The sequence below is a fragment of the Sinocyclocheilus grahami genome, unplaced genomic scaffold, assembly GCF_001515645.1.
Source record: "Sinocyclocheilus grahami isolate Dianchi unplaced genomic scaffold, SAMN03320097.WGS_v1.1 scaffold134.1, whole genome shotgun sequence".
Lineage (NCBI taxonomy): Eukaryota > Metazoa > Chordata > Actinopteri > Cypriniformes > Cyprinidae > Sinocyclocheilus > Sinocyclocheilus grahami.
The window spans coordinates 2031785-2057281 of NW_015505313.1; the positions used below are offsets into that span (position 1 = coordinate 2031785).

The window sequence follows — 25497 nt, forward strand, 5'->3', positions numbered from 1 at the left end:
CATGTTCATATCCGAAATATAATTAAAGAGGTGTCTTTTAACTTCTCCAGCTTGTGCATATTTACAGAATTGTACATTCAAACGGATACCATGAAACTTTATGCCATTGCACTAACTCTGTTACATTTAGTCAGTTTTTGTTACTTTATTGCTATGTGACGGTAGCCATCATTTTTTAAATTTAGAACTTTTTTTTATTTTTATTAGAGTTGCGTTTAACAAATAAAATTTATTAAAACAAGCAAATATTTTGGGCAAGGGTTGTGAAGTAATTTTAATATTGTTCTAAATGACTTTGTGTCATGGCTGGGACTTAACTGGGTAGCATGGGATTACAATAAACGACACATTTAATAAATCATAATCGGTATAATAAACAGCAGTTTATCGCGTTACGCGATGCCTTTTTTGAGGTCAAATAATCACAGAACTGTTTTTAAACCAATTCTTTGAAATGAACTGTCCGAAAGAACCGAGTCACTGAAATGAAGCACTCACTTCCTAGTAGCGTTATTGACGGAAGTGACGCAGTCCTTACGTGACACGAGACGTTAGCCGCGCGTTATCCGGGAAAATTCAAACGAGTTTACATGGTAAGCGAGTCGTTTTTAGTAATTATAGGCCCTAAAGTCACTTAACCAGCTATATATTATGTGAACTTTGTTTCACTCACTGATATGTAATCGATCATTTTACACGGTGTTTGTCGACGGTTAAGTGTGCACGGGGTTGTTTTCGTTTTAACTCTAACGTTAGTAGTGTACAGCCAGACTAACGTTAATTTTGAATTTAGACAAGTGTTTATGGTTTAAATCGATTAAGATATTTATTTTATTACTGATGTTGCTTGTCAGCGAAAGCTTTATATATATTTATATAAAGCGTCTAATTTTAAAGACAATATTTATAGACGAATCAATCTCCACTTTTAGCTTCTTTTGTTAATGAGATTTTTCCCCTTTGCATATTATAGGATTTTGATGAGAACATGGACCACTGTGGGGCTGTAAGCATTTAGTCTGTCTTTCCTCTAATACAATAATGTATAATCCACTACAAGACTATTTCATTGCTCCTGAAGCCCCTGAGCTTGGTGACATGATCACACCAGTCAAAATCATACCTAAAGTAGCTCACAATTGGACAACTGGGTCAGGCAGAAAGATTTCAAACCGAGATGTGTTGGTGATGAACTCCACTGCACAGAATGCTGAAGAAAATAGCCCAAATATCCCCTGTGAGATCAGCAGCATCAATGCCACGGTGGAGGTCGCCCCTCAAGACAAAGCTGACCTGATGCTGAAGAGATGCACTGAGACGCCGGCAAAGATTTTTGCAAGAATGAAGGCAAAAGTTCAGAGACAAAACTCTGCAGGGCATGGGGCAGCCTCTGATCATGTTGGAAACCAAGAGATTTGCGACAGTATCCCCTCGAACCCTGTAACGCAGTACTCACAAAAGAATAACGCAAGCCAGGAGACCTATGTGTTAGCCCTCTCTCCTCCACAGTCACCAGGAGGAGATGCACAGCCTGGAGAAATAGATTTACCACAAGATAGTAATTCCATCAATCTTCATAAAGTGCCTGGAAGACAACATGAAACCTTTAATATGGAGTCAGAGTCATTTATTGGTGAGTTCTCCTTATTTTTTCCCCCTAGATGTCATACATAATGATGACTTCTAGAAATGAATTCTACTATTTTCACTTTTCTTTTTCTAGAGCCATATGTTTTACTTGAGAACGTACCTGAGGAGATGTTATCGGAGATGAAAGCAAGGCAAAAGCAAATGCCGGAGGATCTTTCTAAAAGGAACAGACGTATGATTTTAATGGTTTATTTTAGTAATTGCTGTTGTTTGGCATTTTAGGACAGTTGTATTCAGTACGACCTGATTAATTTATAAAAATCTTGTGTAACCAAAGAGCCTCCTGTGCTGTTGGACAAGGTGGTTCCTGATGAGACATTAGCCCAGCTTCCACGGAAACCCATCACTTATGTCAGCAGTTCAAAGGACAGAAATAAAGGTATGATGTTTAATTTTACCGTGTTACTCACAAAATTAGAATTCTTCTTCTGTCACCAAGACAAATTCTTTGTGTGGGAAAAGATATTTGGCAATAAGTATAATTCTGATTTTTACCAAAAATTGGGTTACACATTTACTGTGATCTAAATAATAAAGCAAAGAACAATATGACACTGATCATAACACATTAGCTCTGTGTAATTTGATTGCAGGTGGTGTTGTTTTTGGTGAGAGGAGCATTTCCGTAGAAAAGGAAAATGAAGGAAACCTCCAAATAGACACGTCCAGTAGACCTGAGTCTGATCCGTTTGGCCAGTCGGAGTGCTCAGAAGTGGTCCCTGGACTCCCTCAGCCCCCTCATAATCTACTGGAGGATCCTCTACTGCAGCTCTCTCCTCGGTTGTTGATCCCACGAAAGAAAGTGTCTGTGTTTCAGTCAAAACAGCAAGCTAGACAAGCAGATGGAGCTCTAGATGAGGAAACAAATGTAAGTTTAAAAAACAACAGCATTTGTTTCTTAATGATTTTAAAAATCATTGACAAAATGTCAAAACCGATGCAAAAACATGATTTGGTGATTTTATATTTTGTAATTGTGATCTGTATTTCAGCATTTGTAGTTAGTACATTTTGTCTTGTAGGTGAGAGGGATTCATTTAAGAGACTGGGTTTTGAAACTGTTCAACAAAGACCTTGTGGTTGATGGTATTCGCGTGTAAGATATTTGCTTCCTACCCCTATTTTCTTGTATATCGTAAAGACTTGTCATAGTGTCTGCGCTGCATGTAAAATGTATTATATTACAGCATTATGCGTTTTCATTAATCTTCTGTGAAGCTGTTTTATGTAGCCCTAAAATGGTTTTGCTTGATACATACAGAGATACTATGATACCTTGGCACAGCAGTTTTATCTCTGAAAGAATCTCAAGTAATGTTCTCAAGACGTCATCTGGCAGAACCTACGTGCTCATTGGGAAAATGGCCAAACATCCCAATTCATGTAAGATAATGCTTTTTAAATCAGGTTGCATTACTTGGATTGTGTTTATTTAATTTGTACAGTTTTGTTTCGACCCTTACAGCATTTCCATCATGGTTTTTGAAGAAATTTCTCTTTGGGTTTCCAAAAATGTGGAAGGAGTACCTGGATCAGTTTTTGAGTTGTCATATGGGGTAAGTTGCCTCAACTCTGTTATTATGTTATTTATCAAATTATAAAAAGAAATTCTACATTTCATTAAATTGTTTCGCCGCCTCTTGTTTTAGACCACAAAAAAATCAAGATGACAGTGTGAAACCTTCCAAAACTAAAAATCAACAGGCCTCTAAAAACTCAACGTCCAAACATTCCAAGATTCAGAGCGTTGTAACCTGTGAGTATAACATTTTAGCATTAACTGTGACATTTCAATCATTTAGACAAATCTGTCTGAATGTCATAATTATTTGTTTCATTTGTCTAGTTGGTTATATGTTATTAGTGTCTGTATCATGAATGTTTGGAATCCCAGTTCAAATATTTTTTATAAAACGGATAGTTCCGGTCCTTGATTCTGATTGGTTGAGCCAAGTTCGAAGCTGTTGTAAATTACTCTACAAACATACACCTTTGTTAACATTTGTGTGTTGCTCGGCAAACACTTTGTTTGAACCATAACCATTTCTGAGGAACTACATTGTTTAGCGGAAGAATAATGTTTTTATTAATATCATTACACTTTATTTGCTCTGTTTTATTTTGTGAAACCTTACTATGTATATGGAATAACCGTTTTATAAAAGCAATAAGCCCCGTGAAGCCGTGGTTTACAATGAATTTATAACAGCTAAGGGGGTTTCGCGTTGTGCCTAACAACGCCCCTTAGCTGTTATAAATTCACTGTAAACCACGGCTTCTTGGGGCTTATTGCTTTAGTTTAAATTCTGTTCATCCCCATAGGTTTGAAACTGTCACACTAATATATTGAATTTTTTTGTGTTACAGCTCCCATCACTCCCACTGACAGCGTTCAGCAGGGCAGTGCAAAAGTTTCCCGCAGTGGCCGACTCATCAAAGCTCCACTGGAATACTGGAAAGGAGGGAGGATTGTTATGGACTCTGACATGAATGTCACTGTCCATGAGGACTACGCTACCTCAATGCTGTCCACGGTACTCTTCTCATTTCATTCAGCACTGCAAACAATGTCTTTGATCTCTAGTGGCATTTATGGGGACTTTTTATATTGTTATGGCGCAGGTGGGCCATTTCTTAAATTTGATGTTGTTTTTCTTTCCAGCCAAAGAAGCCAGTAACTATGGCAGCATCACAAATCACAGAGGAGCAATCATCCAGGCCTGAAACTCTGGGAAGAGGTGTGCATTGATAACATGCACTTGTTTTAAAGTGTGTTTGTTTTTCATTGCAAATGTTCATATTTACTTGTTTTACAAAAGGGAGGCGTAACACATCTAGCAGTGAAGATGAATTGTCAGTGCCAATGAGGAGGATCAAACAGCATTCCAAACCCCAAATAAAGGTCCAGAGCAATCCACCTCTAATTGAGAGCACAACACTGAATAAACCTCCAAGAGCTCAGAAAGGAACCCTGGTTATGGCCCTCAGCTCTAATTTGGGTCATAGCGTGAAACAAAAAGCTAGTCGACCTCAAAGAACCTCTCTGAGAAAGCAACAGTCAAGAGGAGAGGAAAACGCAATGGGTTCAGAGTCAGAAATGATGGAGAACACACAGGTTGATTCGGTGAATGGTCATTTCTCACCTAGGGATGGATCAATGTCATATGATGAGCAGGAAACAGGCTCTGAGAATGATCTGAAGACAATGCACAATAACAAGTCTTCCCAAAAGCAAATTCAGGATGAACCACAATCCATGCCACACGACAGCAGGTCCTTACGCCGAAGGACTCTGATATGCTCTACTGACTCAAACAGCTCATTTGCATCTCCAGACCCTCCAAAAAGGCAAAGAGGAAAAAGGTCCACAGACCATAAACAGCTAACAAAACCTCATAAGACTGAGACCTCTGTGGCGAAAAACTCTACCAGTCATAAGGAACAAAATGAACAGGACTCAGTGAGAGTTTTACGTAGACCTAAAAAGACCTCTCAGAGAAATTCAGATGATTTGGTAGGAGAATCTATTGATTTTCCCACTGATGATGATGATGAAGAGAGAAGGCGACACGACAAGAAGCCTGCAGGCCGCAAACAGCTAACAAAACCTCATAAGACTGAGACCTCTGTGGTGCAAGACTCTACCAGTCATAAGGAACAAAATGAACAGGACTCAGTGAGACGTTCACGTAGACCAAAAAAGATTTTGCAGAGAAACTCAGATGATGTTTTGGTCGGAGGTTCTATTGATTTTCCCACAGATGATGATGACGACGAAGAGAGAAGGCGACACGACAAGAAGCCTGCACGTACATTATTGTTGAAGAGGACAAGACAGAGGAAAGCTAAATCTGAACTTAAAACAAATGGACACCTTGCGTCCTCAGAGGACATGCATTCTGAGCACTCAGAGGGTGAGGAAAGTGTTCAACATGCTGTTTCAAATAACAGAAGATCAAAGCAATCTAAAACAGGAAAAGCAAACACTAGGAGCAAAAAGCCACACACAGAAAACAGCAATATGAATGAACAAGATGAGCTATTGGATGGAAAATGGACTGAAGAAGAGCTACAAAAACTACACGAGTAAGCTTTAATCTTGAATGCCATTTTATTTTATATACCGTGTGTGTGTATATATATATTATTTTTTTTATTTATTTTTTTTAGATTTAAGTTGTTTTTTTCACAGTTGAAAGAAATTCTGGTCATTATTTTACAAATTCACATCATTCCTTTGGATGCATGAAATGTAGATGGATCATGATAGTACTGTGTATCTCTGGATAGGGCTGTCAACTCATTGCCCAAGCACAAGAGTGGTTACTGGGCAAAAGTTGCGTATATTGTCGGCACTCGTTCGGCTGAAGAGTGTCAGGAACAGTATAATTCCAATCAGAAGACCAACAAAAGACCCAGAATAAGAGCTCAGAAAGCAGCAGCAACTGAAGAGCCAGGTATAATTTGAAGGGTTATTACAATTTTTACAAATTGTCAAAAGTTTTCAAATGCAAATTCATGCATTTGAAAATGAAAAAAAAAAAAAAACGTCTTGTTTTTTCTCACAGGAAAGGAAATAGTTGAAATAACTGCTAAAGCTGGAACACTTAAAAGGAGACAGCAGATGAGGCATTTCTTGGACCACATGCCCAAAGATAACCATGATGACGTTTTTGCCAACTCGCCAATGCACAATAAACAAATCAAGGTGGTTTGCTGTTGATTGATTTGGACATGCACTGAACTAGATTCTTCATGAACTGCACATGCAGACCTGATGAAGCCCCCTGTCTGAATTATACCATATCCTGTCTATACCCTAAGAAAATCTAACTTGACGTTGTCTTTTGAAGTTGCCTGTACTTGCTGCAAATGGAGATGAAGATTTCAGCCTGCTTCAGAACCCTCAGACGCCGAGTTCTAGCACTTCTACTGCTGCTAAAACCCCTCAGTGTCTGCACATCAGCCCAGGAATGCTGGGATCCATCAACAAGTACGCTTTCCTCTCGACTGCCAAAGCTATATTTAGTGGGCGGATGCTGAGTGCACTCATCAGGCTTATTGCCTCATTTTAGTTTCAAAAATCCAGATGTCTAATTTGGATCTTTGTATAAACCATTAATTTTTTTGTTTATTTTAAGGAATAACATGGACAAGTACATTTACCATCTTCAGAAGGGACGGAAACGGGGCAAAAAGGCTGCTCCAATGGTAACAGTCTCAATATCCTGCTTATCTTTAATCTTGTTGCCATAAGTGATTCAACTTTTATTTTTCTCCCTATTAAAATGATGCAATATATTTCTTGTGCAGGACAAGCTTATACCAACTCCAGTAGTAAAGAAGATGCTTAAGAGATGTGTTGGTATGCAAATTTTGGTAACTCAAACATGCTACTGTGCATCGAGTTGAAAAATGTTGTTTATTAATGGTACTCTTTTTTTTTTTTTTCTTTTTCTTTTTCGTTCATCACCACTGTTTTTAACAGCTGAAGATGAAGACTTTGTGGTGTGGAACATGCTGTCAGATAAAGATATCCCATCCAGAGATGATGACACTGATGAGGAGGATGATTATTTTATGGAGTACTGCTGAGTTTCACTGAATTTCAGTGCTGTTAATCACATTATTTTACAATATTTTAGCTTCCACTTTTCCAGTTTTTAAGTGTGTTTTGGTTTGTCAAACACCAGTGCTCATGAAATGTTACTAGCTATATCTAACAAAACATCTCAAATGAAGATTTGTAATTTGCTTTGTTTGGCCAGTTCTTCTACAATGCAGTGTTTATCTGTGAGTTGTGTGTATATATATATATTTTTTAATTTGAAGTTCAAAATCTGCGGATGTTAAACCATAATTCTAATGAAAGAGGATAAACTCAGCTCGGTATAAAGAAATGCAAAAGAAACAAGTTCTAATTAATTCCTCTGGTGTGAAAGCAACAAGTTGAAAATGCCACATTTTAGATTCTTTTATTTGATTATATTGTAAAGAAATATATAAGCAAATACAATGTATGAACAAATAAAATGGTTAAAACTTATTTTTGTCCACCAGTTTTACTCAAGTATGCTGTGCTCACAGTAAAGATCTGTCTTTGTCATGTTCCTTCACGTTCTTTATAAATACGTTTTTGGACAATGTCTCTATTGGTCTTTCTGCTGCTTTTGAAATGCTGTGTAAAAGCATATTAACAATTAATGCCTCTGAATTTTGATATTTTATCCCTAAACTATACATACAGGTGCATCTCAATAAGTTAGAATGTCATGGAAAAGTTCGTTTATTTCAGTAATTCAACTCAAATTGTGAAACTTGTGTATTAAATAAATTAAATGCACACAGACTGAAGTAGTTTAAGTCTTTGGTTCTTTTAATTGTGATGATTTTGGCTCACATTTAACAAAAACCCACCAATTCACTATCTCAACAAATTAGAATACTTCATAAGACCAATAAAAAAAACATTTTTAGTGAATTGGCCTTCTGGAAAGTATGTTCATTTACTGTACATGTACTCAATACTTGGTAGAGGCTCCTTTTGCTTTAATTACTGCCTCAATTCGGCGTGGCATGGAGGTGATCAGTTTGTGGCACTGCTGAGGTGGTATGGAAGCCCAGGTTTCTTTGACAGTGGCCTTCAGCTCATCTGCATTTTTTGGTCTCTTGTTTCTCATTTTCCTCTTGACAATACCCCGTAGATTCTCTATGGGGTTCAGGTCTGGTGAGTTTGCTGGCCAGTCAAGCACACCAACACCATGGTCATTTAACCAACTTTTGGCAGTGTGGGCAGGTGCCAAATCCTGCTGGAAAATTAAATCAGCATCTTCAAAAAGCTGGTCAGCAGAAGGAAGCATGAAGTGCTCCAAAATGTATTGTTAAACGGGTGCAGTGACACTGGTTTTCAAAAAACACAATGGACCAACACCAGCAGATGACATTGCACCCCAAATCATCACAGACTGTGGAAACTTAACACTGGACTTCAAGCAACTTGGGCTATGAGCTTCTCCACCCTTCCTCCAGACTCTAGGACCTTGGTTTCCAAATGAAATACAAAACTTGCTCTCATCTGAAAAGAGGACTTTGGACCACTGGGCAACAGTCCAGTTCTTCTTCTCCTTAGCCCAGGTAAGATGACTCTGACGTTGTCTGTGGTTCAGGAGTGGCTTAAAAAGAGGAATACGACAACTGTAGCCAAATTCCTTGACACGTCTGTGTGTGGTGGCTCTTGATGCCTTGACCCCAGCCTCAGTCCATTCCTTGTGAAGTTCACTCAAATTCTTGAATCGATTTTGCTTGACAATCCTCATAAGGCTGCAGTTCTCTCAGTTGGTTTCTCTCTATCTTTTTCTTCCACACTTTTTCCTTCCACTCAACTTTCTGTTAACATGCTTGGATACAGCACTCTGTGAACAGCCAGCTTCTTTAGCAATGAATGTTTGTGGCTTACCCTCCTTGTGAAGGGTGTCAATGATTGTCTTCTGGACAACTGTCAGATCAGCAGTCTTCCCCATGATTGTGTAGCCTAGTGAACCAAACTGAGAGACCATTTTGAAGGCTCAGGAAACCTTTGCAGGTGTTTTGAGTTGATTAGCTGATTGGCATGTCACCATATTCTAATTTGTTGAGATAGTGAATTGGTGGGTTTTTGTGAAATGTGAGCCAAAATCATCACAATTAAAAGAACCAAAGACTTAAACTACTTCAATCTGTGTGCATTGAATTTATTTAATACACGAGTTTCACAATTTGAGTTGAATTACTGAAATAAATGAACTTTTCCACGACATTCTAATTTATTGAGATGCACCTGTATACTATAAATTTAAGTTTTCTGGCACCAAAACCTTTTTCACATAATCTTTTTCCACCCTCTTTCTGAACTATAGAATTAATTTATAAAGCTGTTTTTGATACTGTAAATGTAACTGGGAGCAAATAACAGTGCTTATGGTTGTTTTGGAGTACTACACTGCAAACAATTCTATATAATGACAATAAATGCTGCCAAGGTAGGTGGCTATATACTGGCCAAAAATGCTGTACATGTAGGCAGCTATTGTACAATGCAGATAAATGCAGTCTCAGCATGTTGCTATAATAGCCAAAAAAATGTTGCCCAGGTAGACAGCCATGTAGTTTTTAGACAGAGACCGTTTGAATAGCGTCCCTCTAGCGGTCTCTCACGTTCATTTTCCCTTTAACGTGGCTGCGCTTCACAGTTTGACTCGCACTTTCATGCAAGCAGATGTCTGAGGAATTACACACAAACAGTCGCCTTGAATAGGGAAATACCTCTCTCACTGTCGTCCCCCCGACATTACAGTTGATGGATTTAGCAGGTAATACACATTTTCCTCACGATACTTTCATTTTAAAGGCAGTAAATCGCTGCTTTTGAAGATTTTTCTCGCTAGCATGTCAGAGAGATTTGGTTAGCATTGGATAAAAGCTAGCGTTAGGCTAAAATAACTAACACTTACTAAATCATTGACAACAACATGTCTGTTTTAGTTTGTGACGTATGTTTAGTTAAAAACACATGTTAGAGGATAACTATCTTTGGGTGAAGTTGGCAGCAAATCGAGTTAGCCAGGAGTCCTGTTCATTTAGCCTGGAGTCATCATCTAATCAAGAAATCAAACACACTATAAAGACTTGTTTAAGGAAATATATGTTTATTTATTTATCCTGTGCTCAAACAGATTTGTTAGATTTTTTATTTGATAAGAATAACTACAGCTACAGGTAAATACAGGAGCATAAACAATAATTAGCTTTATAATCATATGCAGATTAAATTCACATTGAAACTGAATATAAAAAATCAAATTCACATAAGAAACTGTCATGCAGCTTAATAAACCTGTAAGAAAAGTAAGGGGTCTCGTTCCAGACAGCCTGTCTGACTCGCCATGGAGCATCCAAGAAACCTAAAATAATTTCACTATCCCATCCTTTTTGTTTCCCTGACAGGCACTTTGATGTCCAATCTCACCCTCCTTAATCTGGTTTAGAAATTGAGATCCATTTAAGGTAGTAATCTTTTAGTCATTTTAGTTGCATGATCTGCTGGTTTCTTTCTAGACTGCGCAGACTCAGTGGACATGATGCATAATTCATAGTGGCGACATATAACTTCACAAGGTACTTTTGGAAAAACGGATGTGCTATTTATAATAAACCCTTTATAAACTGGCACGTTCACACACTTTTGCGCACTCAGATTAAATGATTAAAAGTTATGAAACAGGACATGTAGCAAAATCCTTATCATTAATGCAGATATGTAGAGCCATATTAATTGCATCAGTTCCTTATTACATCATCTTTGGTGTATACTTTGTAACTAATTTATGTAAAGCAGGGGTTTTCAATATTTTAGATGGTACGGAGACGGACCCCGAATATGATCGTCCGTGTTAAGGGACCCCCATTCCTAAAAATGAAAAGGCAGCTATATATTTTCATGTATAAAAAAAATATTATTTGAAAATTATTTAGGATTTTTTCTCTACTCACCGAAGTACTATATAGGGTTGTTATAGTTAATTAAAACATTTAAAAATGATCATTACTTGAAAGGAAATAAACTTTAACTGAAATTAATTAAATATAGAAAAACCTTACATTTATTTATTTCAGCTAGTTGCCACAGCAACATTTTTCTTTTTCGTTTAGTTTAACTTGATGTACTAAAATAGCGAAAACTATAACTGAAATAAAAATTGTAAAAACTATACTAAAACTTAAACTAAAGTGAAAAAGAAAACCGAAAATATTCTTTATTTGGCATATTTTTTCATCTGCTTATTTATGTCTTATTTTCATAATTTTTTTATTTAACACTGTTTTTCTGTAAACTTTTCCACGGACCCCTTGTGAAAACCTCAGTTGAAAACTTGTGGTTTATTTCAGGGAGGATGGAGGTGTCCAGAATTTGAGGGGCGCTGCGGTTAAGGTCTCAGGTGAAAAGCTGGAGAGGGAGAAGAGACGGAAAGATGGAGCAGACTCATAGTTTACTGCTGAACGAGGAAGCCTGCAGTCAGCTGCGGGAGCACCAGAGAGCCGAGTTTGTCTTAGAGTGGCTGCGTTTCCTCAAGAAACTACTCCCTGCCACAGACCGGGTGAGTTGAGGGCGCTGACAATAAGCTCTCTGTTTGAGAAGAAACGCTTCTGTCTGTCTCTCTCTCTCTCTCGAACACAAACACAAGCAAGCCTCTCTGAACAGACTCCCTGGTTATTTGTCTGCCTTTCCACCGGCTGTCTCTCAGCCAGGAATGGACTAGTGATGTGTCTGTCTGTTTCTTACTGGTGAAGTGCCAAGAAACCGCAATTAAAGAGCGCTGCTCATCTAAACAGTATGTCGGCATGTGTTTGTGTGACAGGCCGATGTGAAAAAGAACCAGAAGCGCCTGGTGGAGCAGCTCACGACGGTACTGACAGGTTCTCCGGGCCCCCCGACACGACTGCTGTTGGCACAGTGTCTGGCGCTGGTGTACCGTGTGGGTGACTCCCTCACGTCCAGCCTCACTGTGGACCGCTGCAATGACATCATCCGCAGCAAGGACGACTCGCCCAGCTTCCTGCCTACTCGACTGTGAGTGTCATAAATCTGCAGATGGGCTTCAGCTTGATCTTCTGCCAGTTACTTTACTTATTGCTCCCTACAGGGCAGCTGTGGCCTGTTTGGGTGTGCTGTATGAGCAACTGGGCCGACTACTCATCAACTCGTTTAAAGAGAGCGTGGCAAACCTTCTGAAAGCCACGAAGAGCGCAGAGGTACGTGTGGCTGCACACCAGTATGTGATTCACAGTTCAGCCAAACAAAGAGATGCGACTGTACTTCACTGTGAAAAATCATGACTGTTTGGAGGATAAACAGGTGATTCTGGTGTTTTGAATCATCACATGCAGCATTTTTTTATTTTGACCGTCACAAAATGCTTAGGACTTTAAGTAGCAGATGAAATTCACTACATTTTCACTCAGATATACTTCACAATAGAGAGTAAAGAACAATCATGTTTTTGATAGAAGTGTGTTATGCTCACCAAGGCTGTAAAAACATTAATATTGTGAAATATTATTACAATTTGAAATGACTGTTTTCTATTTGGATGTATTTGAAAATGTAATTTATTTTAGTTATGCCAACTTTGACTGCCTTTTTGATCCTTCAGAAGTCATTTTAATATACTGATTTGAAGAAACACATTATTATTATGATTATTATCTTACTTTCATTGTTGAAAACAGTTGCATTGCTTAATATTTTAGTGGAAAACAATACTTTTTCAAGATTCTTTGTTGAAAGAATGGCATTTATTTCAAATAGTTTTTTTGTAACAATGTAAAAGTCTTTACTGTCACTTTAAATTTCTTAAGAAAAAACAAACGCGCTAACCCCAGTTGTTTAAACAGTAGTGTATGTTTAATAGTGTTTCTAAGGCAATTATTTGTATATCTAGTTTTAAACGTCAATGTGCACTTTTTTTTTTAAATTATAGACATGCTATTACTATACTAAGAAATTCCACTATAAAACAGGCAAAATAGACTTACGTTGAAAGAGGGACCCGAGTCATATATGGGAACCAGAATATCACCGAGAACCTGGGATAAAAATGGGATCGAGATATTTTTATATTCCAGAAGCCAGTAGCTTTTATAAATGTGTATGTGTGTGTGTGTTAATGTGTCCAGTCTCAGGGCCGCTGTGAGATCATGTTGTGTATTGAGAAGATTCTGAAGGGTTTAGGTGTGAGTGCCATGTCCTGTCACAGAGACATCTATAAAACTGCTCGCACATGTCTCACCGATCGCTCCATGGCTGTGCGCTGTGCTGCCGCAAAGGTACTGGACACTCAACCCCATGCCTCAGTTACTAATCATATGGAAAAGTTAATAATCATATGTATGTTAGTCAAACATGCATTACTTATTAACAGAAATAGCTTTACATTCACAGCTGACTGAGGGAAAATACACATTTTGTTCTTTATTGTTAACAGATGTTTAAATCAAACACATTTCAGTTTATGATATTCTTATTAACCCCAAATATTTGTAAAATATGGATCCTAAGTTATTGTACTATTTCCAGCTAAAGGAGGAAGCAGGGTAAACACTTATTCTTCTTCCATCTAATAAAAAAATATGAAAATATTAATAGAATTTATTATTCTAAAAAAAGCTAGTTTGAAAATAATGTTTTGGTTTTATATTTTGTCCTAGTCTGTTCAGAATCACTATCAATGTTTGAAGTAAATTATATATTTATTTAGTTATGTATGTATGTATTTATTTTTTGTAGTGTGTTCTGGGGTGTGGTGTGTCTTTGTAGTGATGAAAAGAATATTTAAAATATTACTGTATGTTACTAAATATTACTATAATCATTTACTATAATCATTTTTTTTTCTCTTTTTATCTTAACCTTTGTTATATTTTGTTGTATATTTTTTTCCAATCTGTGGGTTTTAAATATTGCATATAAAAGGACAGGATGTTGTGTGCTTTATGGTAAGAGGGAAAAAAAGCATAATAAAGGTTAATAACAAAACTTGAAATCAATACCAGTAGACATTATTGCCTATTAATAAAGTTAATTTCTATTATAATGACTATAATAGTTAAAATGAAGTTTTTCTTTCAAATTTTGTCCAAGTTTTCCCCAAATTACTATGAAGTGGTGAAGTTAACTTTATTTTTTTGATAGTGTCTTCTGGAGCTCCAGAGAGAGGCTGTCTTCCTGTGGTCCACAGAGCTGGAGAATGTGGCCACTCTTTGTTTCCGAGCCTTCGAGGGCTCAAACTATGATGTCCGAGTCGGCATCTCAAAACTACTTGGCACTTTATTAGCGTCTGCACTGGAGCCCAGACAGGCCATAGGTGGGTGGATTTTATTCAGCAATCTCAGAAACATCTTCAGAGGACACCAAGCTGATAATTTACCCATGGAGATTGTAAAAATCATTCCCTCCTCTCCTCGGTCACCCACATACTGCTTTTCTTTTCCTCAAATGTAATGCTCATCTTTCCCCTCCCACTCGATTCCATCTGTTCTATCATTTATCCCCTCATACTCTCTCTCACGCTTCTCTTCTTTTCATTCTTCCTCCCCTGTTCCTGTGGGTTTGCTCTCAGCGCCGAGGCCAGGCTCCAAGCGCAACTCCCTGAAGGAGGTGATGGAGCTGCTGAGTTCTGGTTTCCTGCGGGGTGGAGCCGGCTTCCTGCGGGCCAGTGGAGACATGTTGAAAGGGATCAGCTCAGTCAGCAGAGATGTGCGCGTGGGCACCACACAGGTCGCTCACCCTCCTACAGTCCTTCCCTTGTGATCCGAATGTTTGTGTTGTGAGTCACAGCATGACTGACTTTGTCTAGGTTAAAATAAAAGAATAAATTAAGGTTGTATAACATCGGAAAAAATACATTTTCTCTCTTTATTTATGTGTCTTATTTATCCGTTATGCAGAAAAAAAAGTTGTGCTACATAGAAGTTTTAAATAAATAAATTATTTAATTTTATGTACGTTTATTTTAGATTATTTTATCCATTTCAGTTCATTTAACATGAATACCACCTGTTTACTCTCTTGAACAGACCTGTGTGGTGTTTGTGTCCATTCTGGGTGGCACGTGGCTGGAAACGCACTTCTCCTGTCTTCTTTCTCTTCTCATGGAGTGGGTATCTCACGCACGGGCGACGCAATACCCGGCAGATGCCGTCTCTTGCCGCTGCTGTGCCTCCTTCATACTGCGGGCCACTCTTGGCACTTTGCTGGGGGAGAAGGCCCAAATCGCAGCTGCCAAGGAGATCTGCCAGTTGATCAGCAAACAGAAGAGGGTTGTGGGTAAGAAACTAGGCCAAGGGCGAATATTTAGGTCTCATTGGGTATTGAGTTGTAATTTCTTAAATGTATGCTGTGTTTCTGTCAGACGCAGCTCTTCATGAGGGGAACTTGGAGGCACGTGTGAGGCCTGCGGATGTCGCAGCTAGTCAGCATGTGCTGGTATGTGCTCTTCTGGAGCTGGGCAGTCTGCTACAGGACCTGAGCTCCACTGCCGCCCCACTACTGCTTGACACCAGCATAGGTTTGTCATGCATTATTAACCAATAAACTCTCGGCACCCCATTAAACTTTTTTTAAAGGATTTTTAGATACTCCTCTTTTTACCTGCATTAGTGGAGTGTGGTGATGAAAAGTGCCCCAAATATTTAAAATGTGACAACAAAAACACCCCCTCTGAATTTTTTGTTTTTTTTATTTATTTTTTACAATTGATGTACACTACTGTTAAAAAGTTTTGGGGTAGTAATTTTTTATTTTTTTGGAAAGAAAATACTTTTATTCAACAAGGACGCATTAAATTGATCAACAGTGATCGAAAAGAGATTTATTATGTTACAGAATATTTATATTTTTAAAAAAAAAGCTGTTCTTTGAACTTTGTTCCTCAGAATATAAAATAAATAAATTAATTAATTAAATATTAGGCAGCACAACTGTTTTCAACTTTGATAATAATGAGAAATATTTCTTAAGCACCAAATCAACATATTATAATGATTTCTGAAGGATCTTGTGACACTGAAGACTGGAGTAATGACTGTTAAAATTTCAGCTTTGCCATCACATTAATAAATTACGATATATTAAAATAGAAAAATATTTTTAATTTAAATAAAATGTCACTATCACTGTTTTTATTATGTGTTTGATTAAATAAATGCAGTCTTGGTGAACATAAGAGACATCTTTCAAAAATGTTTAAGAAAATCTTACTGACTCCAGACTTTTGAACAGTAGTGTATTTTATTATATTGCTATTCTATATTCTGTTCAAGCCAATGAATTTTAAGTATTGGATGGACAGGATGTTGAGTATTAAATGGTTGGGGTTTTTATTTTTTTTGAGACCTTTATGAGGCCATATTCTGCTATATAACCAGTAACAAAGTTACAGTAATTTTAAAAATAGCTATAATATCTTTGTCAATAAAACTGGTGTAGACAACATCTTGCTCCTATCATTGCACATTTGTGATGGTCTTGTACTGGAGTTTGAACCAGGATCAAAGAAATATATTTTTCAAATGTCTATAGCTAATTCTCTGGATTTTGTGTGAGTATGTCTGCTCTTTAATGGATGTGTCACAATAAGACCTGGATGAAGGAGTGAGCAGAAAAAGTGCCTACCGCTGCAGATTTAACACATCCATCCTGCAATTTCAGAAAGAGCTCAGATTGTCATCTCTGATGTCTTGAACTTTACTAAAACTGCAAGTTCAATAGTTTCTCTGTTTTGTTTTTCTGACAGGAATGTTGGACACTGTGATCTCTGTTCTTCTTCACCCCAGCGCATCTGCTCGTCTGGCAGCCGCCTGGTGCCTGCGGTGTGTTGCTGTAGGGATGCCTGCTCAGGTGGCAGTGTTGCTAGACCGCTGTGCAGAGAGGCTAAATGCCCTGAAGTCATGCCCAGAGGCTGTGGAAGGGTACAGTGCTGCCATTGCAGCTCTGCTGGGAGCCGTACAGCTCTGTCCGCTAGGAATATCACACTCGAAGGGCAAGGTATGTATGAGATTTGTGTCTATACATTTCCTATCCTCCTTTTAAAGCACACAGTAAGTTTGTGGTTCTGTTTAAAGAGGTTTGTTCATGCTGGCAGCATTTCAGATCACTGTAGTCAGTGAGTCTCTGCTGTTACTTGCTAGTAGGTGTTTTTACACAATTGCAGTTTTCAATCAGGCACCAGATCACTGTCTAGACTGCTTTAACGGCAGCAGCTGTCCAGCTGTTTGGAGTGATTTTTCCCCACCTGGGCATTCAGCAGAAGTACGTCCACTGTCACCACATAGACTCCCTCCAGAAGGCTGCTTTTGTATACCGTTGCTGTCTGGTTGGAGTACTTTTAGTTCAGTTCATTTAAAAGGACCTCCATGTCGCCAAACACTTCAGGTCATTCAGTTAGTTTATATCGGACCTTTATGCAAGCAATACCCTTCATAATGCTTCAAATGAATAGCTAATGCTGATGAATAGTTAAACAGAAAATTCTCAGATTAAGTTGGCTATGTTCTAGATTGCTTCCCTCAACTCTATAGTGCCTTTCATTTTCATAATGACGCATCCCACTTTGTAAATTATTTATATAGTTTGTTTGTTTTATGCTACATTCACTAAAATGTGAATGTACTGATGTTAACCAACATTACCGTTTAAAGTTATTCAGATTGTTAGGAGGAACTGATACTGTTACTGAATGCTTGCGGGAACTGGCCTTAATGAGATCCAGAGGCTTTTTGAAGCACATTCTTATGCAGCATAGCCAAATTTACATCCAGACATCTGCATGCATTTGCATAATTGGGGGCTGTTCTGGCCATATCCCATGCATTATTAAACATAGCAGTGGAGAGAAAATTATACTGATCATTTGGGGCCATCGGTCCTCCTGCAGTGCATCTTTCATCCCGCTAACAGCTTGTCTAGATTCTTTTTTTGATGTTTGTTTGTTTTTTGTTTGTTTGTTTGGAGTTTTTATTTTTATTTATTTATCTTATTAAATTATTAGTGTTTTTAGAGTTTAATTTGACATTTGGCATCGTCTAATGCTTACATAATCTAAATGTAGTAATTGTGCAAATGAGTATTAACAATTCAGTATTCAGTTTGGCCCTTATGTATCCAATTTCAACAGAAAGTTTGTAATATCGGCTAATAATCTGGTTTATACATATAATGCACTCCTAAGGAAAATCAGATATTACAGTAGCTGAACAGTACATCTGTTGTATTTCCTGTCTCAGGGCTCAGATCCTAGAGCAGTTCTGTGAGTTTGTGCGCCAGCTTAAAGGAGCCCGGCAGCAGACTGTTCAAATCCGTGTAGCTGCTGCTTTCTGCTGTACTTTGAAGGTAAGAAACCATTTCAAAAATAATAATTGAAAACCTTTGCATTCAAACCATATAATGTTCCTCTTTTCCCCCTTCTTTCCTGTTTTGCTTTGTAGTGTTTGGCATCAAGTCGGAGGGAATTGGGGTCAGAGGAGGTTCAGAGACCAGCACTGTCTCTCCTATTGGGGGCGCTAGAGGGCTCAAACCCTCTCTTGCGCTGCATGGCTGCAGAGGGTTTAGCCAGGCTTGTGCAAGTTCGTAATGACCCCAATTTCACCGTTTCCATCACTCTCATGAGCTTTGACAAGTGAGTGTATGGCAAGTGCAGTGTAAAAATAAGAATGTTTTTGAAATGAAATGATCTGAAATGAATGTAAATGTGTTTCAGACTGAAGACGGCGAGGGATGCCATCACACGCACAGGTCATGCTTTGGCACTCAGCGCTGTCTACCGTTATCTGAGTGGGATTAGCTCCCCTCAGTACCTTAGTGCCTGTGTTGGAGTCCTCTTCACCCTGTCCCAGGACAGCACCTCACCTGAAGTACAGGTACACAGACCACATGACTGTTTTAAATAAATCAGGATACCATTTGTGTGCTTTTCTATATAGAGAGTTGTCAGGAAGTTCATGCACTAACTTTTCAGTGAACTATATGCATGTATGCAGATGTGGGCTCTCCATGCTCTGTCCATGGTTGTGGATCTAGCAGGCCCTCTGTATCACAGTCACCTAGAGGCTAGTTTCACTCTAGTACTACGTTTGCTCCTCTCGACGCCACACACACACGTGGAGGTGCAGCAAAGCCTGGGCCGCTGCCTTAACGCCCTAATCACTTCCATGGGGCCGGATCTGCAAGGTGCACACACTTATTTACCCATAAACACATTGTCATCATGCTGGTGAGACCTTTACATACTCTCTTCTCTCTGGTTGTTTAATGTAAACTGTCTCCAGGTGAGGGTGCAGGTGTGTGTGCGGTGAGGACTTCGTGTTTGGTGGGCTGTGCTGTGATGCAGGACATTCAGGACTGTCTGGTCCAGGCCCAGGCGATCTCCTGCCTCCAGCAGCTGCACATGTTTGCTCCACGCTTTGTCAATCTGGCCAGCCTGGTGCCCAGCCTCTGTGTATGTCCTCAATGCACTTAACAGTCAAAATCATACTGAACAACAGACATTCCACTGCATTCACAACACATTTAACTGAACCGATTTCTGATCAATTATACACAGTGAACAAAATAATGTTTAATTGACCAGAATTTGATTGAAATGTGAAATTCTAGGCTGTTATATTATTGGTTAATATTATTTTTTTCACCCCCCAAGCAGTTTGAGTTGTCAGAAAAAAAGTAAAGTAGGTTCTGAGGTGGATAAATATAAATTTTCATTACGAGTAAGAAAGATTTTTTCTTTTTGAGACTATCAATGAATTATGCACACAACCAGAGAAATATATATATATATATATATATATATATATATATATAGAAAACATTTTTTTTTTTTTTTTTCAAAAGTCAGTCAAGTCAAAGTCTGCTTTGTCAATTTGTATGTAATTTCTAATGTTTTAAATGCTGATTAAATAGGTCTTTATTGTATAGGTCTAATTGTCTCCCGAGGCCACTGGAGGGCGCAATGAGAAAAATAATGCAGCGCATTTAAATTGTCAACGCAAGGAAGTAACTCTATAAAAACATGCATTACGTCTAAATTAACTCTAATGTAAATTGCATAAACAATTATGAACAAAACAGCATCATGTATTTATGCATTGCTTAATTCAAAGAGCCGAAGCGCCATTCACACAGACTGCATTTTAAAATATATGATAAGCAGTGAAAAGGAATAAACCTCCACAAATTTGTGATGTGTTTTCTAAAAGTTTAAACAGTTTTATGTTTGCATGGCTTTCTATACATCTCTTCTGTGAGACGCGAGTGCAGCAGTCATGTTTGTCCGTCAAAAAATGTGCTGAATATGCGTTCTGTGTGAATGGCTTGGTTTCGGTTTTAACCTAATCAAGATCTTCTCCGCATTGAGCTTCTATATTTCTCTAATATTTTGAATGCATAACACAGTGGCGGATCTCGTGGGCTAGACTAACAAAACATTAAAATGCAACAACGTCACTTACATCACCACTGCATCTCACGCGCCACTGATGATGCTCCCTGATGGACACCTAACATTCAAATGCAAATATTTATTTTAAATTCGACTAATATTCATTCTTTATTCACAATCTCCTCATCACACTCGTCACTCATAGCACGTGCCTTTATCATGCGCTATATCAAACAATTATTCTGTCGATATTGAAGAAGGTGTACCGTCGATAAATATCGATACCGTTTTATCGCCCAGGCCTAGTTTATATAGAGTTAATGTACAAGGAGAATTTCAGTTTGGTTGAAGACATTTTCTATAAAGTATTAGTAGATATTAATATTCTGGCAGATATTTACAAAGTAGTAATTATTTTCATTTTATGGCAGATAACCAATAATGAAATATATATTGTTGAAATTTATAACCAATAATTAAAAAATCTAAACTCAAAAAGCCAATGTGAGCCAATAACCGTTGTTTACTGATATCAACCAATATGGATACCGACTGGTGTGTTTGTATGTATATATATATATATATTTAAGAAAAATGAATGTCATTGAAAGAGGTGAGTGTTCACGGGCCTGGCTTTGCCCTCATTTGTAGTGACAGTGCTTTTTTTATGCTTTCTCGTACAGGAAATCTTATTGGATTATTCTGTGTTGGTAGGTTTTGTCTACCTCTCTACTATCAGGCCACTTTATTCCCTTTCCTTTGTTTGCACTTCATATTCCCTTCTTTTTTTTTCTTCTTGCATCTCTCTCTATAATTACACTCTGCTGTCCTCCTCTCATTTTTCCCAGTGTGAAACTAACTCAAGAAGGATCTGGTTTTGAGCATGAGCAGACAGTGTCACTGCGTCTAACTGCAGGGTTAATGCCAAGGATTAGGTTTGCTTGGCTTGTTCTTTTCTGTAAAGGCTTCTAACACTGACCACCCACACAGTGCACATGACATTCACATCCACATCTGTGGCCTCTTGCCAATTCAAGCTATTAGCTTTATTACTGTGAGAGCTTCAGTCCATTGCTCTCGCTCTCTCTTCCTCATACAACCACACACACATTTAGACATTATTAGACAGTAATTGAGAAAAACATGCTTTGTTCTACATGCTCTATTTTTAGATGGTTTGATTTATGGTCCTATTCTTTGCAAACAGCTCACTTGTCACATCATTTAAAGCTCAAAACAAGCCTTGACAGTAGCCCTGCTGCCCCTTTCTCCTCTCCCTCTGTCCTTCTCTACACTGAAAGAGTGTTTGTGTGGGATCATTTTGACATAACAGACTAATTTTTATGTGACCGCAGCTGTCTGTTGAAGTGTTTATTGCACTGTTGTCTGGATTATGTGATGAAGTAATCATTACAGTTGCAGTGTGCTCTATTTCTGAACTTTATTTGCTCTCAGTCTGAACTAATATTTATATATTATATCAGGGGTGTGCTATATGATCAAATAATTTAAACCATTACAAGGATTTTTTTTATTTTTTATTTTTTATTGAATTGAATTGAAATTTTTTTATTTAATTTTACACCCAGCTCTAATGTCTCAGTTCTATTCTTCTGTTTCACGAGACCTCAGTTGATTCACTACTCATCGTTTATTTGACCATACTAAGTTCTAACGTTACATTTAATATCATGTATAATATTTGTGCATGTACAGATAAACCTGTGCAGCTCATACCTGTCTCTGAGGCGTGCAGTTGTGGCCTGCTTGAGACAACTGGCTCAGAGAGAAGCAGTGGAGGTATCGGAGCATGCAGTCGCTTTGGTTAAAGAGCTACCACGCAGAGACAACACACAATTGGGTGAGTCAGCATCGCCCCCACTGCACAACATAGTATCATCTCAGCACGTCTCTGCTGTACTCTGCATTTTGAGCTGGGTTTGACTGCAGTGAGCCATAGATTAGTTTGGGGCCTGGAATTTTGTCTTGAACCAAATCAACATAAGAGAATGATTTCTGAAGGATCATGTGACACTAAAGACTGGATTAATGGCTGCTGAAAAGTTTTTTCACAGGATAACATTGAATTTTTTAATCTATTCAAATAGAGAACAGTTATTTAAAATTATAGTAATATTTCACAGTATAATTATTTTAACTTTTTGATCAAATAAATGCAGCTTCGGTGAGACTTCTTTCAAAAATCATTAAAAAAATCTTGTCAAACTATATGCACACATAATATCTGTGTAAGTGGCATTTGTTTTAAAGACAGCACAAGCACACTTCTCAAGCAAAACATCATTTGTTATAATATATATCACATTGTGGGCTGTATGTTAAATGGTTATTGTCTATCCTGCAGATGTCACTATTAAGGAGGTGGGATTGGAGGGAGCTTTGTTCAGTCTGTTGGACAGGGAGTCTGACCCACGCCTGTGCCGAGACATTCAGGAGACGCTTGTCCACATGATGAGCTCGGCGGCTGAGAGTAATCTGGCCGACTGGCTCAAACTCTGCAAAGATGTGCTCTCTGCCTCTGCAGGTGGGCTTCAGTCTCAGCTCCTTGAGCAGAATATGATGAGAATAAAAAAATCAAAAAAAATTTTTTTGTAAAATACAACCCACCTGACCAGTGTAAAGGCCTTAAGATTGGCTTAAAATGTTGTGATCTGTGTTTACAATTTCATGACAAATTCTTTGTTTTTAATCAGTGTTTTTTTTTAGTTTGACTTGTAAATAGTTGCTTTTAGTTTTTTTATGTTCTTATTGTTTAGACTCAGCTGCAGCTGCTGCTGTAGAAACGCAGCAGGAGGAGGATGGAGATCGATATGATGACTCCTCTGCATTCCACGCAAAGTCTGAATCCAGCGGCCCCTTCAATAACCTGCGCTGGTCCACTCGTGTGTTTTCCATGGAGTGTGTGTGTCGCATAATAGCACAGTGTGAGAACGGAGACCTGGCTCACTTCAACATGGCACTCGCTCAAGAACAACGTTTACATGAATCTGCAGGTTAGACACATCAGTTCTGTTGTGTTAGAATTTTTATTTCCTTTTATTATCATTCTTCTCCAAATTGCTTTAGTGTATTTTCTGTAACTCTGAATACTGTGATGTCTTTCTTGATGTGTTCAGTAAAGCACTGGATCTTAGCACCACCTTCTGGGGTGATTTTATATATATTTGTTAACACCGTTAATAAAGGCACCCCTTCTGTCTCTCAGATTACGTGGTTCTCCACTTGGCGGACCTCATCCGCATGGCTTTCATGGCAGCCACAGACCACAGCGATCAGCTCCGACTGGCTGGTTTACAAACACTGCTGGTCATTATCCGGAAATTCTCCAATGTGCCAGAGCCTGAGTTCCCTGGACATGTCATTCTGGAACAGTATCAAGCCAATGTGAGCACTAACTTAGTACTTTTCAGCCTCAGTCTTAAAATCAACATTGCACACTTTCATATGCCCAGAAAAGTGCTGAAAGAAAGAAATTGCTCATCTAGAACAAACATGAACATTGATTGGCAGCTTAATTAAATAGGATATTTCCTAAATGCCTTTGAGTGAATGACCTTTATCGCAAATGTAATAAGTGTGGAAGTATGGATCCCTTTTAAATTATTTATTTATTTACTTTTTGTGCTGAAATTTCCATAAAATACCACTTCTGGTTTTCAAATAGAGGAGAAAATTTATGAAAAATATTAAATAACAGAAACCCCAAATGCAACACATCTTGTAACAGAAAATTTGACATAGAGAAAAGCATTGTGCTGGTCTATGTATCCGTCATTTTATTCCAATTATTTAAAAAGTGTAAAATTATTTTAAACATTTTTTTTATTATTTTAAACCACATGCTATTTTAAAGTTATATGTAACATCAGTTATGGAGGTTAATTTAATTGTAGAATTTTTCTCAATTTAAATGTAATTTAAAGGCACAATATGTAATTTTCGGGGCTAGAGGGCGCGTATTCAAAATAAACAAAGAAACAAAGGCTTAGTTTGATGATGCAGTGACTGAGTGTGGAATCATGGGAGTTGTGGTCTTTATCCCCACAGCCAATCCGACGGGACTCGGGCAGAAATCATGTTCATGGATGAGCTAATGATTTGTTAACGTAGTAGAATGAAGCAGGGTGAGGCTGAAAGCTGTCGAAGCGAAACGAGGCCGCTGAACAAACGTGACACACGGCTCGAAAGCAGCGGAGCTTTTATTATGCCACAGTCGACCGCTTCCACTTCTTCCGGTCGTGCGTATGTGGGGGGAAAAAAAGCAGCGCTGTTTTATCATACTAGATAGATTTGAAAGTTCTGTTATAATGCTACTCTGTGCGGTCGTCACCGGTCTATTAAAACGCACAACATATTAAAGCATCTTTGTTGTTTCCATGTTTTCTACGAAACAAAACCATCCATAACCGGAGTTATGACGTCATTGGCAGGCGACACTATGGACACGGTCCGTGTCACTAGTTAAAATTGCTTATTTCTTTGGATTTAAACATTCTTCAAAACATTTGGGATAATGTAAGTACACAAGTCAGCAAAATATATAACACTGTTCTAGTGGTTTTTGGATATTTTAATAAAAAAAATCTTACATATTGTGCCTTTAAGATGAACATTTAATTGAATTATCATTATTATTAAATTAAATTCTTAATTATTATAATTATTCATTATAGGCACAAATGTAGGTTATGAGAACCTAATGTTATGCAAAGTTTAGGTTTCTGCCAAAAATGTATATGGTGGCATCACTTTTGAAGACTGCCTACTAGACTAGAAGATGCTTGGATATTTGAACTGTATGTTCAGAGCTGTACAGCAAAGCTCTCAGCTCTTATTCTTAGAACCCCCCCCCCCCTTT

General features: G+C 38.1%; 2 protein-coding genes across 2 annotated transcripts in view; both read left to right on the top strand.

The window, feature by feature from the left end:
* The first annotated feature begins 526 nt into the window (after positions 1–526).
* LOC107590902 (mis18-binding protein 1-like) lies at positions 527–7650 on the top strand. The gene is made up of 18 exons (XM_016279850.1): positions 527–593; positions 974–1633; positions 1724–1822; positions 1928–2029; positions 2244–2518; positions 2673–2746; positions 2912–3033; positions 3116–3206; positions 3300–3406; positions 4018–4184; positions 4313–4388; positions 4470–5736; positions 5941–6107; positions 6219–6358; positions 6504–6643; positions 6792–6861; positions 6964–7015; positions 7139–7650. Exons 2-18 carry the CDS (start codon positions 1042–1044, stop codon positions 7243–7245), a joined length of 3648 nt encoding a protein of 1215 aa, XP_016135336.1. The 5' UTR covers positions 527–593; positions 974–1041; the 3' UTR covers positions 7246–7650.
* Positions 7651–9861: 2211 nt separating this feature from the next.
* The window catches only part of LOC107590935 (HEAT repeat-containing protein 5A-like), a 23857-nt gene continuing 8221 nt past the window's right edge, over positions 9862–25497 (top strand). The window contains exons 1-22 of the mRNA XM_016279898.1: positions 9862–9998; positions 10633–10692; positions 11575–11783; positions 12045–12256; positions 12330–12438; positions 13363–13512; positions 14378–14549; positions 14805–14962; positions 15262–15511; positions 15597–15752; positions 16980–17230; positions 17427–17494; positions 18469–18574; positions 18670–18860; positions 18942–19101; positions 19222–19411; positions 19510–19679; positions 21302–21328; positions 22335–22479; positions 22984–23163; positions 23396–23632; positions 23845–24023. Of these exons, the coding sequence (XP_016135384.1) occupies positions 11658–11783; positions 12045–12256; positions 12330–12438; positions 13363–13512; positions 14378–14549; positions 14805–14962; positions 15262–15511; positions 15597–15752; positions 16980–17230; positions 17427–17494; positions 18469–18574; positions 18670–18860; positions 18942–19101; positions 19222–19411; positions 19510–19679; positions 21302–21328; positions 22335–22479; positions 22984–23163; positions 23396–23632; positions 23845–24023 (3237 nt within the window). The 5' untranslated portion in view covers positions 9862–9998; positions 10633–10692; positions 11575–11657. The remainder of the gene's footprint in view (positions 9999–10632; positions 10693–11574; positions 11784–12044; positions 12257–12329; positions 12439–13362; positions 13513–14377; positions 14550–14804; positions 14963–15261; positions 15512–15596; positions 15753–16979; positions 17231–17426; positions 17495–18468; positions 18575–18669; positions 18861–18941; positions 19102–19221; positions 19412–19509; positions 19680–21301; positions 21329–22334; positions 22480–22983; positions 23164–23395; positions 23633–23844; positions 24024–25497) is intronic.

What these genes read in the sequence shown, in the direction of transcription:
- LOC107590902 (XM_016279850.1), top strand. Translation starts at nt 1,042, where the DNA reads ATGTATAATCCACTACAAGACTATTTCATTGCTCCTGAAGCCCCTGAG. An exon ending in ATGCTGGGATCCATCAACAA is followed by an intron (nt 6,644 to 6,791) that starts GTACGCTTTCCT and finishes GTTTATTTTAAG; the next exon opens with GAATAACATGGACAAGTACA. An exon ending in GCAAAAAGGCTGCTCCAATG is followed by an intron (nt 6,862 to 6,963) that starts GTAACAGTCTCA and finishes TTTCTTGTGCAG; the next exon opens with GACAAGCTTATACCAACTCC.